General features: G+C 41.0%; 1 protein-coding gene across 2 annotated transcripts; it reads right to left on the bottom strand.

The window, feature by feature from the left end:
• Positions 1-2,937: 2,937 nt before the first annotated feature.
• Positions 2,938-26,475, bottom strand: DENND6A (DENN domain containing 6A). Of its 2 annotated transcripts, none has more exons than XM_080996805.1 (20): positions 26,103-26,475; positions 22,132-22,170; positions 22,013-22,055; positions 18,054-18,166; positions 16,859-16,939; positions 15,625-15,730; positions 15,219-15,298; positions 14,345-14,407; positions 12,797-12,852; positions 11,857-11,979; positions 9,934-10,029; positions 8,885-8,979; positions 8,281-8,346; positions 8,121-8,185; positions 7,898-7,987; positions 7,612-7,665; positions 7,421-7,530; positions 6,234-6,336; positions 5,529-5,603; positions 2,938-3,888 (listed from the first exon to the last, which is right to left on the bottom strand). In XM_080996805.1, the coding sequence occupies exons 1-20, from the start codon at positions 26,295-26,297 to the stop codon at positions 3,763-3,765; spliced, it is 1,779 nt and encodes a 592-aa protein (XP_080852931.1). In that variant the 5' UTR covers positions 26,298-26,475; the 3' UTR covers positions 2,938-3,762. The 2 variants fall into 2 exon arrangements, with proteins under 2 accessions (XP_080852931.1, XP_080852932.1); XM_080996806.1 differs by lacking the exon at positions 26,103-26,475 and adding an exon at positions 22,750-22,871.
• Positions 26,476-27,209: the final 734 nt, after the last annotated feature.

Consider the following 27,209-nt stretch of genomic DNA (forward strand, 5'->3'; position numbering starts at 1 on the left):
GCTACTTAGTTGTGCAAAACAGTGAGTTAAATATTAATGCAATAGTGGCATAATTGTCGAAGTCCTCTTTTATACATGTTATTCTCAACTTCTGATTTGGAATTCATGTAAGTGAATATTAAAAATACATCTCCTTAAAAATACAGAGGGTAGTGTATAGCTAAAATTAAAGACTCTAAACAATGGTACAAAATGTCATAGAAAGGCAGTCTTTTTCCTACAACGGGCCTGAAATAAATGAATAAAATGTGGTGGAGTATTGATCATCATTAAATCTTGACCCAGCTGTTGCATTTCTGCTCCTAATGGTAACATACCACAATATACTGGTACATGTTAGAATTGGTATAACATTCTTGGAAGGTTCCTCCAAGTCCTATTTCATAAGAGTTATCAAACTCCTATGTTCCTGTGTTCAAAAAAAAGTTATGCATCTAGCAAGAATAATTTATTACAATGAGAAATGGCTCATTATGCGTATATTTATAGTATATACATTAACCCTCTTCAGATATTCTATTTCTCTGTAAAAGTAAGTGGAGTGGAGAGAAATGTCCCAGAAGCTGGGAGCCTCCTGTACTTGTGAAAGGTCTCAAGATTTTTGAACCCCTAATTTAAAATCACACAGGAAGCATCCACAAACCCAGAAGGGCTCCCAGCTTCAGAAGTTTGTTCTCCAGCTCATGGAGGTTGAACTTAGCATACTTGTCCACACTTGTCTGTTGCTTTTACCTGTGGACAGAATACTTGAAGGTTATTGTTATAGCAGGGAATCACAAAAGGCTTCCCTAGAGAAACAGGAGATTAAAATCAGCCTCTTCTTACATAACCACATTCTTTGAAGGCAGTTAAAATTAAGTATTATGACATGATAGCAAAGCACCTAATGCACTTAACAAAATTGGGACGGACATTGATTTGATGCAAGTTAGTATTCCTGTTGCTATTTAACTGACATACTTTGGTGTAAACGATCATCACCCCAACCCACCAAGGGCAATACACAGACACAAAGCGGTTTTTGCACATGATCAGCCCCATGTGTGCATAATGGTGCTGGAAAAGATAAAGCCCTAACGTGGGGCCGGGGAGGTGAGGTAGCTCTCTCTAACCACCACCATACAAAGAAGGCTGCGGCTGTCCTCAAGGCACTCTCATCTCCCCATTCGTGCGTGGGCATGAGGAAATAAGAGGCATTTAGTTCAGCAGCCTGGTCTATGTGCAACAAACTCCGCAACACATTCAATGTGTATTTTCTGGAATGGCCATTATGCAAAGTTTCTGTTAATCAACCTTTGCCATTTTAATCTTTGTGCCACAATTTAAAATTTAGACTTATGTTAGGAAGCTTAAGACTTTAGACAAGAAGCACCCACTTAATTTTAATTATGTTTTCTTTTTTTAAGGGGGGCACCACTAGTTTTATATTCTAGAAACAGATCTGTGACCTGATAGGTAGTAAATTCACTATTACACACTGTAATCTCAAGTCATTTGATTCAGATGTCTCAGAGCTGATGTGAGAGGGAGGAAAATCACAAGTCTGTGTGCTCCTCTTCCCTGGGCTTCCATGTTCCTTTCCATAGTTTAAAATAAGCTTGAGCTGCTGTAATATCTGAACTGCATAGACTATGGTTACCTCTAATCACACTGCCTCAAAACTAAGAATGAATCGGGTTTCAGTCCTGGGTGGGGACACAATCGAAGTGGATTAAAAAAGCAATGTTTAGTTTCAGTTTTGTTGTTTAAAAAGCTCAATTCCCCACCTGTTTTTTCAAATGTGAAATTCAGTTTTAAAAATGTAAATATGAAGTCTAAAATACCAACTAGGTTAATATTAAATAACCTCAATATAAGCATGTTGGCTCTAAAAGTTACACTGTAAACTGAATATATTCATATACAGTACCAGATCCATTGAATTAAAGGAGGCTTTTCTATGTATGAAGAACTAATTGGATAATTTATCAGATATTAATATTTACATTCCACCTACACTTTGCCAAGTTACTTCTGTTGTATCAGTCATGGGCATTTCAGTTTTGATTGCTACTTTTGTTTGATTCTGTGAGGCTAGGGCTTGGCAAAAGCATAGCGAAGCAGAAAGGAGCAACGCTGGAGAGAAGAGAAGACAATTGTCCAGTGTTCAGTTTCCTATACTCCCAAACTTAACCTCACAAACTGTCATGGGTGCCAAGTGCAAGAAAGAATCTACATGCAAATATTTTAAAAGGTTGAAGAAGGAAAGCACACAAAATATATGTAGTGAGGCAAAAGGCCTGGTTACAAGAATGAAACAGTATAAATACTAATTTAGTTATTAATTAGTAGGGCCCCAGTGGTGAGATTTGCACCATTATTTAGGAAATAATAAGATTTATCCATGAGAATGATTTAAACCAGCCTTTTTTTCTTGCTGATTTAAACTGGGATTTGTACTGCCTTGATTTAAAATCAATACACCCTGCAAACTATGATAAGCAGTAACCCGAGTTTTCCCAGTTGAAATACTAGAGCAGGCTCCAATTATTGTAATTAGGACAGCGGTGTAGCGTGGGTTGTCAGCACCCAGGGCAAGGCAAGTAATTTGCGCCCCCTAACCCGGGGCAAGGCAAGTAATTTGTGCCCCCTAACCCCTAACCTGCCGCCGCTGCCAGCTTCTTCTTGCTGCTGCCTGGTCTGGTCTGGTATGGTTCTCTCCCGCGCTCAGCGCTGCGCTGGGCGGCCGCTGCACTGTCCCTCCCCCAGATAGTCCCTCTCTCTCCGCACCGCACGCCTGGCACCCACCCCCTCCACAGTGGGCAGCGACCCAGCGGCTTGGATCGGATTCGCACAGCCAGCACTGCAGTGAGAGAGAGTGAGCGAGCCAGGTAGGGGCAGAGAGCTGCGAGTGCGAGCGCGCCCCCCCCAGATGTTGCGCCCGGTGCGGCCGGCCCCCCCTGCACCCCCCACGCTACGCCACTGAATTAGGAATGTGGGGAGAATATACAGGGACCTAACAGAAGGAAAATGGAGGAGAGTCCAAGACTACAGGGATGATCCCAATTGTTAAACCAGTGTGAGAGCCAGGGTGGTGTACTAGTGGTTAGTAATGGACTAGGACTGGAAAAACCTGGGGTCAAATGTTCACTCAGCAATGACTCTTACTGACCCTCAAGCAGTCACTATCTTTCAGCCCAGTCTACTTCAAAAGGTTGCTGTGAGGGTAAAAGGGTGGGGAATCATATACAGCTCATTGTAGGAAAGGCAGGATATAAATTGAATAAATGAATTCAGGTTTGGCCATCAGCTCTGTAATAACTGAACTGAATTATAATATTTAGTAGACTAGCATTTGAGATCTTAAGAGGAAGTAAAATATCAAGCTGTCCCAAGTTCTCACTGGACAGCTACTAGTTATTCCGTTAAGTGTGATAGTCATTGAAACCAACAGGAATATTGCTTCCCCTGAGTTTAATACAATTGGGCAGATCACCAGCCTTTTAAGAAGCTCTGTAGTGTCTGCACTGCATTGTGGAAGTTTAAGATGCATGCAGATGTTCAGTAAGAGCACTTAATTTTAAACGTATGCAAAAAATAAAAATAAAAAATCAGTTCCTTCCATATTCAAGTTGAACCTAAGGGGCTGCTTAAAATGTTTTAAGTATTAACACGGTCTGTTTCCAGTACCATATACTTTGCATGTCCACTGTTCTTTGCAAGTGCCTTTACACCTTTCAAATGTGCGATGTGGTACATATGGCTGCATAAAAGTCCAGTTCGTCACGTTGAGCCCGTTTTGATGAGTATACCCTGTAAATCTTCTGGCAGTGCAAGAATAATGGAATCAATGTGCATCTGTAACTTTTCCACAGTGCCTGGTTTCACAGGTAAGTTTTCTCCATCAGCCTATAACCACAGAAATTGCAATTAAAAACCCATGGTCATCTTAAAAGAATCCATAAGAAGTCAGCATTTATGAAAACAAGCATGACAGAAGAATCAGGAAAATACACACATTGGCAAAATATTAGTGCAAGCATCCAAAAAGAGACATGAAGTGGCTCATGTGTAATTGAGACTAAAAGGGCCTCAGTACATTCAGGATTCATACAAACTGAGCTCACTGTAGCTGGAACCTTCTCTTGGGGCATACCCTTGGCTGCCATCTGTTGATTTGGCTTTTTGTTTACAGATAAGCTTTCATTATTCTTCCAGTTTTTAAAGGAGAATTTGCATATAGAAGGTCACAGGTTCAATCCCTGGCATGTCCAGGTAGGGCTAGGGAAGGATTCCTCTGAAATGCTGCAGAACCACAGCTGGTCAGTGCGCTAGACAGACCAATGAGCTAGACAGACCAATGGTCCGACTTGACATAAGGAAATTTCCTATGTTCTTATTTAAAATCAACCTTTGGTTGAAGTGGTCTCTCACACTGAACAGAAGTGATGGCGGATTTAAATAAAATTTAATGGAAAACACAGCTACCAAGTATTCTCTAAGAATGTTTGTAAATGCAGTTCTCTTCAGTAACTACATGCGACCACCAGAGGGATTTACTATCAAGAAAGCATATTCTGCAAGCAACTTTCTTCAATCTCAAGTAAAGCTGCAGGTAGGGAAATGTTGGAAGTATAGTAATGATGTACCTTTATAATGCAAGCTACCAAAGGAATGGCTACCTAGATCTGCTGGAAAGCAACAAGTGTGCCCATGGAGAACATGCAAGGAAGCCGCCTTAAAAGGGGGGGGGGGAGCCTTAAGTAGACACATGACAAAGCCAGCAATAAAAAGGGAGTAACAGTGTTAAATAAGAGAGAGAATGAACCTAGGATATGGACTATTGCAACCCACATCCTTCCAGTCTAGCCAAGAAACTCAGCAGAGAAAGCTTATCGGTGCTCAACCTGCTACCTCCCACCCTTTTCTGGTCAGGAGTGGAAAGCATGCACAGTAAACGATAGCTGTGTGCTGGATTTCCCTAGAATCACTTTGGCTGCTGTGCAGGTTTTCTTCTGAGAAGAAGAGGAAGAACATTCACGTTAAATGTTTTCTGACAGAGGGGGTTGTAGTATCTTAATTATAAGCTATTTCCATTGCCCAGTTAAGACAGAAGTCAAGTAAGACTAGCTCTTCCCATAGGACTGAGAATCTGCTCTAGAGGTCTCCTGAGTATCCTTGTGATTAAAGATGAAGAATTATGTTGGGCCTTTAGAGAGGCTTGATAATCATGCTCCGTAGCTTTGTCCTTTCTCCTAGAGAAACCAAATAATGGAGCTTATTTAAAATCACTACTCTTCCCCCTAATAATAGTACTCAAAAAATGAGGCGATTGAGCATTCCAGCAGGTCTTAGGGACAGGTCCAGTACGACAAGTAAAAGCTAAGCAATGAGACTTTGGGGGAGATGGAAACCTCTCATTAGTGAATTCAAGCTCTGATGGAGTAGATGATACTTGACTAGACTAGTAAGAATGAAACATAACACAAAGTACTGATAATGGACGAATAGTACGTTGAATACATTTACCCACCAATTTGTCTACCTACCACTTTATCCTTTAATTTCAAAACTAAATCCACTGTTTCCACTTCAGTATGCTTCTGACTCCAGAAAAGCAAATCCTATCAGAAGAATATGTTCAAAAATCAGATTCAGTTAATTTCTTTACAATGAAAGCATGGGGGGGGGGGCTTTTATCATTGGAGCTTTAGGAAATGTCTTAAATGCCCACTTTATTGAGTGGTAGCCCCTGTACCTAAGGCAGTGCTGATCTCCCAAGGGTCCCTTGACTTTGGAAAGAATTTCAGAGGGCACAAAGAACTCAAGTTAGAAGACAGCAGCTGAAAAGACCCAATGTACATAAGGGAGAATATGCATAGCCCTTTGGATCCCAGCCATTAACAAATGCTACTCTAATCAGGGCTTATCCACACTTCCTCTTGTTCCACTACTTTCCCCCAGGGGAAGCTGCTCCTTAGTGCTCCATCGGAGCAAACAGGTATTTGGGTTTTCTCCAGCTTGCTGTTTGCTCATAATTTAGAGCTAAATAGTAGGTTTTTCCTGGGAAAGGAGTAGGGCAAGGGGAAAACTGCTTGGGGCCCATGCTTTCTAGGCACAGGGCAAATGAAAAGTGTGGAAATGCCCTCACTGGCCATACCATTTAAATTGGGTTTTCAAGGACAAATTATGCTTTTTATTTCTACAGAGAAGACAAGGAAGAAAAAGCTTAAAGCAAAGCAGTTTTTCCTGACCTCATTACATAGCGCTTCTAAGTGCAATGCCTCCAGCTTCTGTGTCATTTCTTTCCGCCGAGTCCTGAACCAGCCGTCAAAGTTGTACGATTTCAAAAAATGCCTTTAAGACAAAGGGGAAATTAGTTCTACTAGTGGAACAAGGTGACACTCCGAAATCAAAGTTACAAGATTGCTCTGCCAAGCATATGGCTAGAGGTTGACATAACGTACTTTCAAAAGCTTTCGACAAGGTATCTCGCTAAAGACTCCTGAGTGAGGTTAACAGTTATGGAATAAGAGGAGCGGTTCACTTATGGATCAGGTTTGGAGAAGTGGGCAGCAGAGAGTAGGTTTAAATGGACAGTTCTCTGAATGGGGGAGTGTTATTGGGTTGTTGTTTTTATTCTGATTTATATGTTGTTATGTTTTCTGTGAACCGCCCTGAGACCTCCGGGTATAGGGTGGTATATAAACTCAATAAATAATAATAATGTAGAAAGTGGAGTCCCCAAAAGGACCTCTCCAAACTGAGTGAATTGGGTGGTAAAATAACAAATGTAACACAATGTAAACAAGTGTAAAATTATGCACAGCACTACAACAAATTTTTTCACATACTGTATATGCTCAGGGGTTCTGAAATGGTGGTGATTTACCAGCAACAACACCTTGGGGTTGACCCAGCAGTTGGGAAAAAAAGATTAAATCCATGCTATCTATCACTATCATAATCCATGCATCTATCACTATCATAATGCCATTATACAAATCTATAATGCGACCACACTTGGAATACTGTATACTATTCTTCTTGCTTCAGCTCAAAAAGGTTTCTTTATTATTTCATTTATAAACTGCTTCCCACAAAACAAGCAATTTAAAAACAAACAATACATAAGGCTTTGTACATCAGTACTAACACTTTGAACTTAGCCTGGTAGCCAACCGTTGATCAATTAGTCATGAAAATCCACTGATATATAAGACTCTACTAATGTGAACAACAAGTTAAACATATTTATAAATTCCTGTAAGAGAAAAGGGGCAACAACCATAACATTATTTTACAAAGTAGTTCAATTAGCATTAGAGGCAAGGGTTGTTTGTTGTTGTTGTTTTGCTGCTTCCAAAATATTTTTAACACGAAATTTGGATGTCTCTCAGGCTGTAATCTTAGCAATAGTCAAGGTATAAAACAGAATTACCTGTAGAGTCCTATCCAGTCTCCTTTTAATCTAGAGGTGAGCTGAGGCCCTGCTTTCTCAAGAGTTTTCATAAATTCCTCTTGGTTGAATGGCTTCAACTGTGGCGGGCTCTGTGAGAGAAACACAGCTATAAGCACAGAAGCCGGCAGCTATTCACAAAATGAATATTTAGGTTATCAATGAATTTTCACCTTCCAAGGTGATATGCTCTTTTGCAGAGGCATCAGGCTTGCTACGTATCGTTCCTAGAACAACAAATAGATGCAAAAATAATGATGTTGAATCTCTGCGTTTGGCAAATCCATATTATTACATTTCTTAAGCATTTTCTGATGGCTGTTCAAAAGCTGGCCTCAGAACCCACTGTGACTACTCTTCAGATTATTAACTTTATTTTAGCTTCTTAAAGGTTTAGATTACAAAGCCTTGGTTATGTTCATTGTTCAGTATAGAAGTGTCATAGACATAGCAGCTTACTAGAGGAATAATGAAGCTCTGGGTCAGTTCCAAAAAATAACGACGAAGGATTATGCTTTGAGCTTCTCCGGGACGCTTCTGCTGTACTCCCTAAAAAAGGCAATCACAGTAAACGAGGAGAACCTCAAGCTATAGCAATACACTGTTGATAAGGGTATCTAATATTTAACAGACTTGATACTATGAGTGCATTCATATACTTCAACTACAAGTCTAAAATTACCTTTTGTAACTGCTTGATGATTTCTTCATCTCTGTTCAAGTATGACTTATAAGATGTATAAACACCTATGGGGGGGAAAAACAACCACCATGGGATTGTCCTCTGGTTTTGGCCCATAACAATATTCTGCAAATAGTAGGTTATAGTGATGAAACATTACCAGGCTTAGAATCCAAAGTCTTTAAGTTCTTTAGCTTTTTCACTTTCACCTGCTTTGGTACTTCACCTGCCAAAATGAAGGAAGAGACACTGTGAGTATAATCACTCAGATACTAAGATCTGAAGAGCCCTGGGCATGTTCATCCAAGAGGTTGTTGCACATCTTTTGGTGTAACCATGTAAAACATAAGTTTAATACAATTTTGTAAACAGCCAAGCTTACAAAATATTTTCATAGATGAAAACATATTTATTCAGCTTCATGCAGAGTTTTGTTGGTTTAAATGTACACTTCATCACATTTCAAAAAAGTTGGAAATACGTTATGAAAGATAGTACTTTGCATATTTTTTTCCTATCACTACTTATACCTATTCCAGTTCAGTTTTTGCAAAGTCTAATCTATAAAGTGACTTGAGTCAACTGAAGAGGCAAAACCAGCCTGTAGATTTTCATTAAATCGAAACCACCTCTCTACTTCTTAACAATAATGCCCCTATTATTTCATATTTTGTTCACATTTAACTAAGCTAAAGGAGGAAAGACAGTAACTTGTAATACTCTGTATACTGCAGAAGAAATCTTCAGTCAATTAAAAAAATTACCTGACAGTTTAATATCTCCTATTCGGATGATGTGTGGCCAGTGTTGCAGAGTTTTAGCAAAAAATGGATTCGTCACTCCTAATATGACAGAAGGCCTGAAATATGGAAGATTATCAATAAGATCAATAACCTCTGCATAGATTTAAAGTAACCACATTCCAGAGAAGCAGTCTGGATAGTCTGTTGTAGAAAACACCAATATTAGCCTCGTGATGAACTGAAAACTAAGGCTTGGATCTACAGTAGCCTTTCCATGAAGAGAAAAGCTCCTTTCATTGGTGCAAGGGGGAAGAGGAAGGACTAATTAATTAATTTTCATTAATTTCAATAGGTCTACTCTGCGTAAACCTAGTTGAATGTCACCCATACATAGGAATTCTGATATACCATATAGGATATTCTTTTCAAAGCAGGTCCCTAACTGCAAATTTATTTATTTAAAATACATACAATCATTTGACAATTATTAACAGTAATCAACAAAGCTGCTAAAGGGGAAAAAAACCCTTCAGGTCCACAATGTTCTACAAGAAAATATGACATAATGTAAAATTACAATGCTTCTTTTAAAAAAGAAAGACAAAACATACTTGAATCTTTTTTTATGGGATGGCATTACTTTCTTGACAATATTGTGTTAAGGGGCAACCTGTTTTCCCAGAATTTATTTCTAGAGTCCTTTGCAATTCTCACTCTTAGGTGTTATTTTTCCTATTATTACCATATAGGATCTTACTAGATTTAAGAAATGTTTATTCTGACTAGGAGGATGTCTTGACAGTCCTGTAATCAGAATTTGTATTAGTACAAGTTGAAACTATATATACTGGAATATATCAAAACATCAGCTGCTTTCTATTTTCCATCTCTCAACACGAGACTCCATTAAAACAGTTGACTGTGGCCTGCACTGTTAGAAAACCGAAGGGCAGGGCTTTTGTTAAAGCTTCCTAGGCTAAGGTCCCTAGTCTACACGGATCCTTTAAAGTCAATAGTTATGATTAAATGATGAGTCTAAATATCAAAACTGTATAATCCATTTTACTTACGGGGTCTGAGTACGAGTGGTATATTCTTTGAATTCACTGTCATGTATTGTAAAATAAGGCCTAAAATCACTATAGTACTTCAGAGGTGAGATACAGCTGTGAAACAGACACACAGAAGAAAAGTGTGTGAGTGGAAAGAGAAAGATTATTATAAATTTACTCTATAAATTATCAGCTGGAGACAGGGTCTTTTCCATGATTTTGGAACATCCCCTACCCAGGGATGTCAGCTTGGTGTTGACATTGTCCATTAGATGAAAAAAAAGAAACTCTCTTGGGTTCTTACAGATAAATTTTGCTACATTGTTGCTATTTTACTACTGTCTTTCAAAATACATGCTACTGAACTGTTACCCTTATCCTAATAGAGAACATATTTTCCAAATGTAGATCCTTATGTGGCCAAAATAGCATACTAGTTAGAAGTATCAGCAGACTAAATGAGTGCTGGGGGAAGGGATGAATGGAGTGTCAAAGAAAAAAGCACAGCTGGTTCGCTGAAACCCTGAACAGGAACTCTCCACACTAAAACATTTTGTCCTGAGTCCCACTTGCTATTAATTTGATTCTATTTCCGAAGTGTTTGTAAGCTGCTTCGAACACTTCGCTTATTTTATACACTTCACTTATTTTAAAGTGAAGTACAGTGGTACCTCTGGTTACTCATGCTTCTGGTTACACACGCTTCAGGTTATGAACTCCGCTAACCCGGAAGTAGCTGCTCCTGGTTGCAAACTTTGCCCCAGGATGTGAGCAGAAATCGTGCACCAGAGGGAGACCCCATTAGCGAAAGCACACCTCAGGTTAAGAACGGTTTCGGGTTAAGAACGGACCTCCCGAACGAATTAAGTTCGTAACCAGAGGTACCACTGTACTTTAAAATAAAGGTATTTGTTTAAAATTAAAAAGACATCAACAAAATTTTTAGGGGATTAACTCCAAGTCTCCACCACTTGAAGTTATGGTAATCTGTCCTATTGGTTTCAGAGAGGCTTAAGCCCCGGTACATGGGGTCAGTTCCATCCAATACTGGTGGTGAAACACAACCCATGTCCTTCTGACATCCAATTGTGTCTATCCACAGGGAGAACACATTTCTGCTTGCACAACAGTACTTCCTTCCTCATGTAGACACCTCCAATGCCCCATAAATCTGGTCTGGAGGGTTGGGGAATGCTCAAGAAGAAGAGTTTGGATTTGATATCCCGCCTTTCACTCCCCTTCAGGAGTCTCAAAGCGGCTAACATTCTCCTTTCCCTTCCTCCCCCACAACAAACACTCTGTGAGGTGAGTGGGGCTGAGAGACTTCAGAGAAGTGTGACTAGCCCAAGGTCACCCAGCAGCTGCATGTGGAGGAGCGGAGACGTGAACCCTGTTCCCCAGATTATGAGACTACCGCTCTTAACCACTACACCACTTTGGGGGCACACATGGAGGAAAGTCCAGCACTTCCAATCACACAATGTTGGATATCACTCATTATTTTGTAGCATTTGATAATATTAACTTCTCAGAAAAAATCACTGTAATTATTATTTAATCCACATTCCATGCTTAAAAGATAATGCAAATTACATCAGCTTGTGCAAGTAGGGTAGCAGGTGTTTCCTGAAGGTTTGGGGTTTGCACAATTTGTGGTTTTCTTTTAAGTGCCTTGGAAAACAAGAACCATTCTGGGTCACTAAAAAGGCAGAGGGTGAGGCTGGAAGCTCTGCGAAGACTCTTCTCAGACTATCAGCAATAACCCCCCCCCAAAGTATTACGGTTTTGCATGCTTTTCAAAACTTTTCTTCAGTTTCGCAGGGGTGTTGTCATTTTTAATGAAAACCAAGCCATTCCTAGGATTCTGCTAGAGCCTTCACATTCTGTGACTCATGGTGAGATCACAGTCATGCAGCTTTTTCGACTCCTCCATATGTTTACCTTACAAGTGCCAAAACGGTTTCTGAAGACTCCGATGGTGATGGTGCCATGACAACAAGCGGTTCCCCTAACAACACGAGCTCCCATAGCATCTGGATGTGAAAGAACACTGGCAAGAAACATCTGAAACAGATTTACAAGAATAGTCTTTTCTTCTTCTTCATTTTCTCTCTAGTTATAGCAGAGAGAGCGGGAGCAAAGAAAAAGAAAAGCAAAAAAGAGAGGCGGGGAGAAACATGCAACTGAAAATGTGACCTTGGCTCACAACCATCTTGAGAGTCTTAGATATGCCTGGCCGTTGAGGCTTATTGAAGGGTGTAAAAAGTGAGAGACAGGAAAGCCGCAAATATGAAGTGTGGATAGATCTACAGCCAGAGGCCATACAACTACAGCTGTCCAGCTTTGGCCAGGTTATGTGGTGGCCAAATACATAATTATTACACTGTGTTGCACCTGCTATAAAGAGAGCATAAAGGTGCTAAGATATTTGGACAGGGCTGCAGGAGCGTGGCCCAGCGGCAAGAAGAATATGAGTACTTTCTCCCTTTACACTCTTGCAAACTGTATCCCTGAGAAATGGCAGAGCTTATATTAAAGGAGTAATGAAAATCTGTGTTCTCAATGCACTCAACAGAGAGACTGAGAACACCAACATAACATGTCTCCTCAGAAATAAGCCCCACCGGATTAAATGAGACTTATTCCCAGGTAAGTGTATACATATTTGTAGGCATATTAATAATAGTTAAATTAATTGCCACAACGTTTATAAACAATCCCTCCTTTTGTATGCTCTAGATTACCAACAATGCCTTGCTTATGCTCAATATCCATTTGCTAGGCAGTGATTAAAACCCACAGTGTTTGAAACTCTCTTTGATGGGGTACAACAGCTTCAGGACTTCAGAAAGATTAAGCCAGTATGCCTTTCAGTTTTTACCTGAAGAGATCAACTTCATGGACAGTAGGCAACGCAATGGAGACCTGTGTGTCTGTCTAAAAGCAAAACAAAAAGCTTTTGGTCAAATTAGCAGCAGATCATGCAATAAAAGGCCGGGTGTACTGTGCTACTTTTAAAATGATGATGAACTCTCTTACTAAGTATATCGCAAAAGTCTTGATTGGCCCTGCTCTCGTATGGCTGCTGTCTTAAGCTTTCCTCACCTACCCACCCGCTCCCAGCCAGCAGGGCTTTATGGAGCATCAGGGACCCTGCTACATCCACAGTCTACCATTCATGGCAGCTTGGGAGGAAGGCATGGGGCAGGCAGTAAGAACATTGTGCCAGCCTGGAGCACGATAGCAGGTAGCTTGGCCCAGACCCACTCCATTTGGGGGCTTTGGCTGGCTCCCACTGGTACTTCCCACCTAAATGTTCAGTGGCTAGCAGGAGGCTTAGCCAGGAGAGCTGGGCAGAAAGATACCTCCGCTCATTCCATCCTCCCAATCTGAAGTAAAGGGGGGTTGGACTTCTCTGCCTGTTGCCTACAGTGACTAACATTCTCAGAGTTACTTTTTTCTCAGTGAATATTTCAATTGATACCCTGAACGGGGTTTCACAACTGCTGCTCACTGGGCCAACATTTTCAATGGGCTATCTACTTATAACCCCAAGGTTTCGTTATTGGTCATTCGCCACCAGTTTCATGAACTGGTGTTCCATATGTTCCATTAACATATATAGGTGCAATTAACATTTTTAAAATCCAGTGTACATTACTTTATACTTGCTTACACTGTATTTTATTTGCCATTTTATGGCCTACCCACACAGTTTGGAGAGATCCTTCTAGAACTCTCCACAATCCCTTTTTGGTTTAACTACCCTGAACAATTTGGTATTGTCAGCAAACATGGTTACCTCAACTACTCACCCCTCATTCTACATCATTACAGCTATGGTAGAAAAGCACACCTTACTTTCCTAAAGTAGGCTACTTCCTGCACACATCTCTCGTATCTCCCATCCAGGCATGCCAAAGGCCTTCTCAGAGGTCAATGAAACTTTTGAGCAAGGGGGGGGGGGGGAATCAACAGGGCCAGGGAGGAGTATGGGAAGAGTCATAAGAGCCAGATAGGGAGGCTTAGAGGGCCTCAATTAGCCACTGGCCACAGACCAAGGTCTACAGACCAAGCCTGTGCTGGAGGGATGATATGTTAATATATGAGTTTTATGTTTTAAAGGGGCTTCAAATAACTTCTTAAAGTATTAAGGATTAAATTAAGACACAGGGCTTGGAGGCAAGCTGTACTATGCTTCAGTTTTAACAGACAGAAAATCTTATGGAATCTAATTTATGTTTGCAAAAAATGTTTGTGCAGATTTCCACTTTCCAATTCCTACGCTACAGTTTTGTACTTCCAACTCTACAGCTAGTCCTCATTTACAGAACACACATTTCCTTATACTTAAGGTCTGGAAATAACATTTGAAAGTCAGCCCCTTGTTTTGATGGAGTATTTAAGTGGCAGGTGAACCATTCACTACCTGCTGTGTGGACTGTAATACTTGGGTTGTTCCAGGATTGTCGTGGCAGGTAGGAATCCGCACCTTAGGAAACAGATATTATATGCTTCATTTATTATTAAGAATAATACAAATAACCTAATATGCTAAGAGGCATCAGCCACTTCTGAAAGCAATACTTAGCTAGAATTATATTGGTACAAATATTTATTATTAATGTTTTTTATTCAATTTTGATATGACCCTTCATCCAAGGATCACAGGGTGGTTTACAATATAAAAACACAAAAATGTGTAGCATTGTAACAAACAAACTAAAATATTCTTCCCTAAAAACCATTGTGTCAATCTCAACATCCCAACCTATGGGTACTAGCCCTGTGAACATCTGAAGTCTTCAAAGAAATTATGCAAAGAATTATGCAAACAGGGAGACATACTGAAGCCACTATTAATTACTTAAGAGCAATAACAGAGATGTTAATTTTAAAAAACACAGAAGTAAATTAAGTAAATACTAACACAATGTCCATTTCATGAGTGCAGCTACAGGCCTGATCTAAATAAATACTCTTCAGTAATATGGATTTCAATAGGTCAGTGTAAATTACATGTTTAAATTACTCCAACTGAAATAATCCAGCTTCAGGAGAATAAAGAAACACATGCTGACAAGTCTAAATATGATGGGGGAAATTCAAGTTCTAGAATACCAGAATTTTCATACATATCCCTTCTATTCAAATACACCCTCTGCTCCTACCCATTATGTGAACCTCACAAGCATAAAATCAAACATACAGGGACTACGGTTTTGAAATATGTTCATTGCATTGTTACAAAGCCACAGCATGAATTCATACAGCAAACAAGAAGGGAAGAGGCTCAGCATTACCTTCATTACAATGCCCATAATAGGCAAATGTAAGGTTTTTCCTGGGACTGGTGGTGGCCATCGATCAATATCGCTACAAGCTGAAAAATAATAATAAAGCAATAGGATTTGCATGTAAAAACAACAACAAACCCTCCCTTAACAAATATCTCTTAAGATTTGTGGTTTATGAGACCTACCAACAACCCACCCTGACCAAGGCTACAGCTTCTGTTATGCCATATGGCTTCTCAGCGGGCAAAGTGGCAACCCACACATGAATAAACACCTTCCAACCTACTGATCTTCTCGGCTGCATCCCCCCCCCCATCTGAATGTCATATATTCATAGTGCACTGCAACTTTAAAAGGTCCCCAGAACGGCACAAATGTGCAGTTAACTGTAATTTGCAACAATATTACCAACCTGCTTCCAAGAAAGGTTCGTTTTTTTCAAAATATTCAGGTGCAATTTTTCCAAGCACAGTGTGAAAAATGTGGCTATAAGGCAGCTTGCTGATCAGAACCAAGGACTAGTACAGGAGAAAGAAAATAATCTGAAATTAATCTTTCCTCAAGCCAGTACTGGTATTTAGAGTTATAAATTAAGCATCAGTTCCTCACTAAATACTTATAATGCCTATAATTAGCTGTTATTTTTTATTCTGCTACAAGCAGTAACATTGTTCCTAACCTACATGATGCACCTATTATGTGACAATGTCTTAAATGCGGAGAAAGTCCATGGGGCAAACTGGGAAGACTGTGATTTTGAGCAAAGCATCAGCAGGGATGGGTGCTAATCTCTCCCTGTTTACCAATCCCCCATCAGGGGCAAACAAAGGCTAACCAACACCCGGGGTGGGGCAAACCGCTGGCTGCACATGCGTTGTGCCACTATGTACGACGCATGCATGGTGTGGCTACGTACGACGTATGTAGCAGTTTGCTGCCAGCGCCGTATGGATGGTAGCGGGATCCTATGCTTGCAGCTGCAGCAGTGGCGGAGGGATCCCACCACTGTCCATACGGTGCTCGGGGTGGCGCCAGCGGCAAACCACTACGTACAACGCATGTGCGGCGTCGCTACATACAGCACATGCGTGCAACACCGCACATGCGTTGTATGTAGCGGTTTGCCGCTGGTGCCACTCGAAAACCACACGGACAGTGGCAGGATCCTCTGCCCGCGGGGTGTCTTCTTGTCACCCCCCTAGACATGGCACCCAGGGCGCACGGCCCCCCCTTGCAATGCCACTGTCCCCCATGTCAAGTTGCAATATCCCCATGCCCCGTGTTTCCCCCTGGGGGTTCAAGGTTTTTCTACTAACATGCATTTGGAAACTTGTGCATAACTAGATCTAAAAAAGGGAGAGATTAAATATGTTGTTCACTGCATTGGGGGTGGACGGGCCAAAAAGCAAATATGGAAATAAACCAGATTGTCAACAGTAAATCCAGCGAATCAACTACACAATTTGTAATCCAATGATTCCTTTACTTACTTATCTCCAAGACTGTACATTGGATATATTACTTTGCATTTATGCATGCTGGTTTTAGTCTGAAAATTAACAGCCAAGACTAAGGGCATTCACCTCTCATTCTTAAACACATTATATGATTTCAACAGAACTTATTTCTTTCCAAAACTAGATTACCTTCTGGAAGTAGCCTCTTTTTAACGTTTTGTCTTGTACTTGTCTGAAATATACATAACCATAATAATATGCAGGATCCTTCTGTAAAGAAACCAAAACCTTTACTGTTTTTAAAAAACAAATACATTCCATAATACTTTATACTTTCTGAGCAATATTTCAACTTTAGGGATGAGTCAATTATGTACAAAAATAAAATGAGAATAAGCCTCCTTCTCATAAGAGAATCAGTTTTCATATTTCATTTTGCTTAATGCTATATATGGCACTGTAAAAATACTTAAGTCTTCAACTCATCTGAATATGAAAGGTAAGAAAATCCATTGTTATAACTTAGAAGCAAATGTTTTCCAAGATTGTTGAAAAAATCTTTGCATAGTTTAGCTATATTTTTATAACTAGGAATCTGAACACAGAAAGGAGGCAAATAAAAGCAAGCCTGCTATGAAATAAAAAATGCCTCCATCTAACTTGGGCTGTGATTCTAACTATATTTAAAATAAAATAAACTTTCAAATAAATATACTAATCATTCAAACTAATGAGATTTAAATTCTCTTAAAGGCTTGAATAGGATACCAATAGTAAACAGTAATGGTTTACAACTTGGTGTTCCTGGAACTCTCTGCATTTTGCAACCATAGGGGTGTGCTGAATGTATTCTAGGGCATGTATAGGAAACCTGTGGCCCTTCAGTCCCAGCCAGCATAATCAATACTCAGAGATAACGGGAGTTGGAGTCCAGCAATGTCTGGAGGATCACAGGTTCCCCATTGCTGCTTTATGGTCAACTGATACACAACTGAATGTTCACCATAGATACTCCTCTGCAATAATCAGGAATTATTTGGCAGACAAACTGACAAAGTAAGGGTTTCCCCAAAACAGAACATTTGAAAACACTGTACATAGGAACACTGAAAACAAATTTCCAAAGGATGGAAGTATTTGCGGAAGATTAAATATGCTATAATAGTTAATATTTCCATGCCACCAGAAATAATATGTTGATCATTAGAAGTTACATGACTCAGTACACCACCAGCTATTTGCTGAGCGGTGCCTCTTGAAGAACAAGTTTCAGAATGGACCTCACAATTTCATTATGAAGTATCAATGCAATACTTGCTTGCCAGTTACAGAAAAGCACTACAGTATAATGTTTGGCCAAGTGAAGATAAGCTACTTTCCCCACCTTCAAGTAAATGGGCAGGTCTCTGTCAAACTGGTCCAGTAGACAATGCCATGAAAGCTTTCTGCTAGAAGACTGTCGAAATCTAAAACAAAATTGTGTGTCTCCAAGGCAACCTAAGCCAAAAGGAAATGGGGGGGGCACACAAAGTAAATACAATCAATAAATACATTTACTGAAATGTCCCGTCATTTTGTGTCTAACAGCAGCTAGAGTGCATCAGTAGGAGAAAGACAAAGGTCTGGTGTAGCTGTGCTGTTTTCTTTTGAAAGACAGAGAGAGCACCCATACTGGGACAGCCGAAGCAGGATGCTGTGCTTCTCCATTAGACTAATATAGCAGCATACTATGGTTTTTGCAAATTCTAACTTGCCTCTCTTGGCAGAAAGAGAGAGTGCACACACAATACACATGCTTAGTATACACCAAGAGTGGGTCTATTCCTGCCTGTCTACACTAATATGCATTAGAGGTTGAACAGTACTGGAGTTCCTACCATTGCTGTCCAAACCACAGGAAAACGGGGTAATGGTTTGAATAGTTGAAAACGAGTCATGATAAAGCTCCTGTCTTAGTTCTGCAAAGTTTCCACAGGCAGTATTAATGTGGTGTGGCTTCCTGTCCCATTGCCCGGCTTACATTCTGTGCTTAAAGGGAGATCGTCGAGAGCTGCCACGGTATTATTACCTGTTAAAGCAGGGGTGGGCAAACTAAGGTCCGCGGACCGGATCAGGCCCAATTGCCCTCTGGATCCGGACTGCGGACGGTTCTGGAGTTGCCACTTGGATCGGCGTGATTGCCATTTTTTTCATGATTTCCCCCCTCCTTCCCTCACGCACACAGCACCGGCGCCTCCTCCCTCCCTCTTGCTGGCTTCTCCCTGCCCTGTGGAGGAAGGGGGCTGGGCTTTAATAGGAAGCCTCGCCGCCCACCTGGGGAAAGCTGGCACAGAAAGGAGAGGCGCTGGCGCTGGCTCCCAACGGCAGGCAGAACGGCGGAGAAGGTAGGCAGGGGGAGGGGAGGGCTGGGGGAGAGAGGGGGAGAGAGAGAAGCCCCCTCCACCCTGCGCACTCAGCCCGCCCCACCAAAAGGACTGGGGGACAATGAACCGGCCCCCTCGCAAAAAAGTTTGCTGACCCCTGTGTTAAAGCAACTAAACTTGCACTCTCTGCAGCAACTAGGAAGCACCATATTTAAATCCATGCAATTTAAAACTGTGGATCCAGTGGCACGGGAAAATTTTACCCGAACAAGGTTTAGGAAATACTAACAAATTTGTATCTCATATGCCAGAGCTGGAGCTATACCAGATATGCCATAATGGAGTAATTACAAATAAAACAGAAGTAGATAAACTGTTTAAACTTCTACAAAAAAACATGATTGTTTCTCCCATCTCTTATTGCCAGTGGCTCAGTATAATGACCGTTCTGTTTTCCATGCTCTACACTTCAGAAGCAGTACAAAGAGTATTAAGTTCTTGCTGGTTTATATAGTGATAATGCTAAGCTAAACAAGATATTGATTAAGAACTGCAAGGATATATATACACTATCTTAGTACAAGAGCTGGACTTTGAACTATTTATCCAATGGGCTGGGCAATCTTTGGGGCATGTGTATAGGCATTTTTTAAAAAATACATTTGATTTTTTTTTTATATATTCAGAAAAAAGCTACAGGACAACAAAAATGTACACATAAGGGTAAAAGCTCATCATTTAAGGTTACAATTATTTACACTACAAATTGATTCCCAAAATTCCATATTCATACTCAAATTTCCATCTCTAAGGTTCTCCAGTTAATATTTAACTGTAACATTAGCTCAATATTAAGAAATTATAGCAGCAGCAAACCAGGCTCTTCCTTCAGTAAAATGCTGATCCAAAACAGGTTATTGTTTTGCTAAAGAGCAATCATAGAGACCTTGATTCTTGGGGTGGGAAATCAGCTTTAAAGGGAAACACAAGTTGTAACTAACTGATTTTTGTTGCAATACTGGTATAAAAAGCTGTAGCTAATAATATGTCTTGAAAGAACTATTCAACAATAAATTGAATAGGAGAGTTACATGTAATTTGATCAAGATTCCCCAGAACATTGTTAATGCAGTATCATACAAATTGGCTACTACATCACAGGGAACTGATTATCCAATTCTAAGGCAAAAAGCAACTTCAGTGCATAGAGACTATAAAGAGGAAAACTTTCCATGTGATGGAGTGCAGGATTACACAAGGTGAAATAAAATACAAAATTATAAAAGTTAATTATTGGTTTGGCCAGGGCCAAAATCATGGAAGGACCTATGCAGGCCAGTGTCTCTCAACCCTTTCCTTTATAAAAAGAAAAGAAAAAACCAGCTTAGAAAAAAATGACGACAAAATAGGCCTCTAGCCCATTTGCTTAGAAAGAAATAATAGCATAAATGTAGCTAGTAGTATACCAGATTGCTCTCTAAAATAGAAAGCACACATTGGTTGGAATGGTTGTCCATTAGGCAGCACAGCATGGGGAGGCAGGCTGATGCACAGGCCGGACTATGTTTCTGCCAGATTCACGGCCCATTTCTGCTCATACCTAGGAATTCCAGATCCATACTCTTTTGCCATCAACGTGCTCTGCCATGTCCTACCACCACACCCAGGGAACCTCCAGACATACGTATATTATGTAACCAAAAACATAAAAAGAAATGTGAGAACTGAATCAACAGTGCTGATTCTGAACAACAATGAGATTATGACTAAGGTTGGTGATACCTGTTTTCATAAAGAAAAAGCAAGTATAATATAGGTGCTGAACATTTTAAAACAAATAAATAAAACAGCCAAACTTAACCACCTCATAATTTAAAAGAATTTATTTCTTTTTGATGTTCCAACATGAAAAGCATGTACAGTAGTCCCCAACTTACGCAGGGCTTATGTTCTGGAGATTGCGCCTAAAGCCAAAATCATGTATAGTCAAAACACACTGAGTGCAATGGCAGGTGGGATTGTCAAAGTCATTATTCCCAGAATCTTGCCCCCTTTCCAGTTTTTCTCATTTTTTAAATTGCCATAAAGCTGAATGTGCACAAGTGAAATGTGCGTAAGTTGCTGGCTTTCTGTAATGTACTTGTATATAAGCACCTAGTTATGCAATGGGAGTCTGGAATTGCCCAAAACCAACCACACTGAAAATATCACAGACTATTGCAAAGTGATAAAGGGAAAAAATGCTGTTCACTACTGAGTGCTATTTTTTCAAATCCTATCCATGGGGCGTCCAGTTTGAAATGTTTTATTTTGCTTGAATTTACTTTGTTACTTTTTTTAAACAAAAAGAAAGATCAGAGCTGAACATGTATTTGATACCTATACATGAGACTGCGTTAATTAATTCATATCTCAAAAGCACTTTAACACTTGCAAATCCTTCTACATACTGGACGTAATCCAGTCAAAGTTAAGCACTTGGAAGTCCCATTGATTTCATTCAGACATTTAAGCAAGTGTTTAAAATCAATGGGACTTCAAAGTGCTTAATTTTGGAGTCCCGCCCCCCCCCCCGCCAACAGCAGTACGGAGTTCTACAGTGCAATCGTAACCTTCCACCCCACCCCAGGATGTTGATGGCTGCTTTACCCTGTCATTGAGAGAGCTACCGCTGGCTCTTCAGCTGCTGGTGGCAGCTAGTGGAAAGTCCTGAAATGGGGTAGTGCCACAGCAACTTTGAATCCAAAGGACCCAAAGCCCTGCAGATACCCTGAAGGGCCAGATACGCAGACCCCTCAGCTATGCCAGCCTTGATTTGAATTCTCCATGTAGGACAAACAATAAGTGTTTAGTTTTTTCCTATCACATGCACTTAATAAAATTGAACATTAATTAGAATGACAATGGTATTAACAGTACAGTTAACAGAAGCATTTCATTTTTCATATGCGTACAGCATGAATATCTAATAAATAATTACCTGAATTGGAATCTGGGAAAGACAAATAGCAAATATTGGTTTTCTAGGGGAGAAAAATAGAAGTTACATTTTGGCAGGAGAAAAGCGCCATCGTAAATGTATTTTAAAAATCTACTCACCTCTTTATCTGTAAGTTTTGCATGTTGAGGATGTATTACCTGCAAATGATAAAACTTGCATTGGTCGACAAAAAGATGGTGCAATCTACCAGCATTACGAATTGTGCAAAGTTATATGCACTAGCATACCTGTGACCACATATTCTCATAAATGGTGGGGTATGCACTTATAGACAGTAGCCCCCATCTAGAGATTTCAAGGTTTATTCACAGCAGCTTTGCAAGGGTTTGCATACATCCAATAGATTTTTTTTTCTTGACCAGTCCCTTCACTTTACACTGCAAACAGCATTTGGAAAGTTCAAAATCCAATCCATTACATAAAGGCAGCAACGATATCCAGGGAACATCAGGAACAAACTCCATGCATTTCCCTGCAAACATTTTTGGCCTGTTAATAAATCACAATGCCTTACCTTCCAAGGTACATGGTATTACCTGGAACACAAAGAACTCCTTCCAGCTATTTATAGCTCTGTGCAGATGAGCTGAACCTGTTACACTTATATCCATTTATATCTTTCTTATATTATAGCATACTTTCAACTGATAATACATGCTATAGCTCAACTGCAGATTAGGGATCAGGAATGTGCCAAAGACTCCCCTCTCGCTTACCATTTCCCTCCTTAATTTGCAAGTTGCTCAAGCCATAGCTCTCCATGATCTCGAAAGAAGGCAACGATGGTTAGTGCTATCCTACAAATGCCTTGTAAACCGATTTAAAATAATAGTTATAAATAATTTTTTGGAGGTTACCATTAACCTTTTGCCTGATTCAGCTATCACAGTTAGACCAACCTAGAAATGGAGGAAGGGATTAACATCAAAGAGATTGTGTACATTCCAAACCTCCATAGTTTCAAAGACAGTCACTCTAAACGGAACCAAAAAGACCATATTGCATTACAAGATTTCAGTTTACCGATCAGAATAATGGCTTGCAAGCATTTTGTCTTTTGGATGTTCATTAGTTAACATTAGTTCTAGGGAACTTCCAGTCCATGAGCCTAGCTAGACACTCACCTGCCCTAGACCTAATGATTGCAGGGTTTGCAGCCATTCCTGATCAGCTGACTCTCTGTGCCTACAAACCATTGTGCCTTTGCCCATGAAATGTGGTTTTAAAGTGCAATGGCAAAGGAAGCAGAGTTTGCAGGAACTGACCATCAGCTGATCAGGAATATGTGCAAAATTTGTTCCTTTTGCCCACATGGTTTGATTTCAAACAGCACAGGCAAAGAAAAAAGCTTCACCTGATGTCAGGTAACGGACAGGTTAGTGGCTGCACCCACCTGTCAAAATTGCCCACAGTGGTTGGGGGAGGTCATCCACTTCCTCAACTCTGCTTACCATACATTATCATTTTAAGGAGTTCAAGATAATGTGCCGGATGTATATAGGCTAGCTAAGGCTAAAAGTGTGTTTGCTTTGGAATTTGTCAGCTTTCAATTCTACAGAGGGATCTAAAAGGATATCAGTATTTAAATGGAAAGTGCCACAGTGCATTTTTAAAATGGTTGAAGAATCTAAAACTTACTTTTGAATACAGCCACAGGTTTACATTTCTGACGTGTGAAACGCATTAATTTAGTTCATTTGAATCACCTATTCCTTCAAGGAGCCAGAGAGACATATATGCAGTTATCACGTTTTAGTTATTTATGATTTCTTAAAAATACAATACTACTAGAATTATAGAATTGTAGAGTTGGAAGGGACCCAATCTAGTCCACCACCTACAAAGCTACTCTTTTTGTCGTTTCTTGCTGTTATTATAGACTTGTTTCAAGGTTAAATATTGAGCTCCATAGCTGGGCAGGAATACACATCTTGGGTTTTCTAGATTCAAATTTAACACTCTAATGACCATTGCACGCTAATTTTCTCAAGAGGAGACAAACAACTGGAGGTTCTTTCTCTTTCAGCCGCTGCTAGCAAGAGGTAAAAAATAAACAAATGAAAATACCCTAAGTTAATTGGTTCTTTTGCAGCGGGCGGGCGGGGGGGCGGGGCTGCTACATGAATAGATTTGGAACTCGGGACTGTGGTCTATGATCATAAGACACGCACAATTTTGTTAAACTGGATTATCATACTTAATCTATTCCAAATACATCAGAGTTATAGAATCCATTATTTTACAGGATACTCCCCCCCCAGAGTAAAAAGTTTGGGACCAGCTGTAATCTATTATGTATATCTTAACATGATTGGAGTTCAGAAAACACAAATCACACATAGGAACTAAGTCTTTTATGTGCCCTGTGACACTCCTTACCTCTAAAGATGTGGCAGGATCCGTCCCTACCTTCTTTCAGAAGTCTTCTATCAACTGTACTCTTTAGACAAGCCTTCAGAATATGATTTTTTTTATTTTTAATCAGCCAGTATCTACTGATGTTTTATTGATACGTTTCATTATGTTTTATGGATATTTGTAGACTGCCTTTATTGTAGCTGGATAGCACAGCTGGCTACAGCACTGCGCTGATACCACCAAGGTTGCAGGCTTCCTTCCTGTATGGGGCAGCTGCATATTCCTGCATTGCAGGGAGTTGGACTAGATGATCCTCAGGGTCCCTTCCAACTCTACAATTCTATGATTCTATTTTTTTTATTGTAAGCTACCTTGATATATTTTATGAAAGTGTGGATTATAAACAGTTAAATAATCACCCCCTTAGTTAATCCAAACTGGTGAAGGCCAATGAAAACTGAAGATCAGGGTGCATGTAGATAGATGACAGTGTCTTATGTGCACTGGATATGAACCGAACTCCAACAAAACTATTGCAGAACAGACTTGTCCCTCACTTGAGTTAAGATATGGCTTTTACACTTTCCAGGCTCACTGAACGAACACTAATATAACATGATGCTGTGACAACTGTACTGTAGTGGCCCTTTACAATGAAGCTCACAGTGTAATGATCCTCAGCAGTGAAGTATAGCCTTGGGCTTATCACTCTCGGCTGCCTTCTCCTAATGCACCCCATCAGTGGAAGCCCAAGGACTTTCACTTGCACAACACAGCCTCCCTTTTCTCTTCCTCCTGTGTGCCCCAAAATTGACTGGGTCATGAGAAAAAAGGCACCGGGATCATTCCATCCAGAAAGATGCAATGCTTGCACATGCTGAAGTCCACCCCATGTCTCCCAAGCTTAACTTGCCTCACAGAGCTGTTAGGGTGGTTTAGAGTTATCTAATTTTTACGACTGAGTTTTCTGGAGAACTGATGAGGAAAATTATAAGACCCAACTATCACAATTAACCTTGTATTTTGCCTCCAGTCACATATTACATTTGATACATGAAAAACAAATCTTGGACTAAAAAGGTACTTGGGAAAGGAATCTGGGCGGAATACAGTAGCTACTTTTCTCAAACAAGCCAATCTTGAAGGAACTTGTAACAAGAGCGCTGTTTTTTATTTTATTTCTTTTGCTATCACTTTCGTTAATGAAGCAGCCTCCTTTCCCACTTTCCAAACAACGGAGCCTCTTGCATAAGGAAAATAGAGGCTCTTGAGAGTAACAGCAGCTGATAAAAGGAGAGCCGCCCAAACTCCGCACATTTCAAAACACGTTACACGCGTCTGCTTTTGCTGTTATTACGCGGAGCAAGACCAGCAAACGGGGGAAAAAATAGAGACACCCTCTTCTCGGGAAGCAGCAGTACTATTATCCTGAATAATGCTCCAAAAAAGCGATTAAGAGCCGCTGTATCAACAAAGACAGCCTGGCGCAAAACACAAGAGCTGGCGACCGACCCGCAGCGCCCCGGGGAGATGCCGGGAGGGTCTCCACTCCATCCTTGGGGAGCGGCGTTCCCACGACCCGTGTCAGCCCCCGGGCAAAGGAAACGAGCCAGCCCCGCCTTTGCCTGCCCTCCTCCCCACCTGCAGCAGAACCCGCCGCATCTCTCCTGGTGGGAGGACGGGCGGGCTTCCCCGTCCCTTCCCCGCTCACCTCCACCGCCTGCCCGAGCTCCAGGTCGAAGCCCACCACGCACACGCAGTGCAGCCAGGCCGAGAAGCGGTCCCAAGGCAGCAGCCGCATCAGGCGCCCGCCCGGCGCGCATTCCGGGAGCTCCCGAGCCTCCTCCGGGGAGCCCGCCCGCCTCGCGCTTCCGCCGCCGCCATCGCCCGGCTTCCGCAGGGACATGGCGATTGGCGGCGCCGCACCGAAACGGCCGCCGGCACCCGAGCAGCAGCCGGATTACCCCTCACTTTCGCCCTAAGCCGCCGTGCAGCCGGTTCTGCCAGAAACCCCGAGGGAGGGCCACGTGACGCGGGTCTCTGGGGCCGCGGCCGCCCCTAACCTCCCCCCCTCCCGCTCCGCTATGGGAACGTCCACAGCAGACCGAGAAGAGGGAGGTGGAAGAGTCCAAACGAGCATCATAGGGGTGGAGACAAGTAGAGGGGAGGAGAATAGCCCTTTGGCGGCCGCACGGAGGAGGGAGAGTATTTAGTCCGTCTTTGGAGGGGGTGTAGGAAGCTTCTTCAAGGATTTTTTTTTTAAAAAAAACAACCCTCCCAAAGAATATGCTATGTTCACTGGGTTGGTGGTACAGACCCTCAGGGGAAGGAGTTTTCCTACGCATACTTTCAAATCTGCCTTTTCCCCACCCTGAATACCCAGCCATAGAGCGTTCCAGGCGCTTCTCCGGTTATATTTAGCTCAAGGCCCTTTAAAACGGCAACTTTGTTGGCGTAAGGCTGGGAAGCACTTTAAGGTCATGACATCTGATCCAGTCCCATGCACTGAGGCAGGCTTCTCTTCCCCATTCTGGTATTATAGACAAACACACACACACACAAACGATTTTGATTTTTGCCTTAATGAAGCCAGAATAACTACAGTTCTCTTCTATATTTGCAACCAGGAACATTAAGCAGAATTCTAACTGCATAATTCATGTGCAACCCACATTTGTTTATTTAGGGTACAGTATTTGCTACCTTGCTCTTCTGTTCTCAAAGGGTTTTCCAAAGCAACTTACAAAGGAACTTTCAAAATAACAGCAAACAAAGCTTTTTATTACCCTTTAAGCTTTCTGGGTGGTTTATAAAATAC

Source organism: Podarcis pityusensis (genome assembly GCF_964106645.2).
Source record: "Podarcis pityusensis genome assembly, chromosome: 2".
In the NCBI taxonomy this organism is placed as follows: domain Eukaryota; kingdom Metazoa; phylum Chordata; class Lepidosauria; order Squamata; family Lacertidae; genus Podarcis; species Podarcis pityusensis.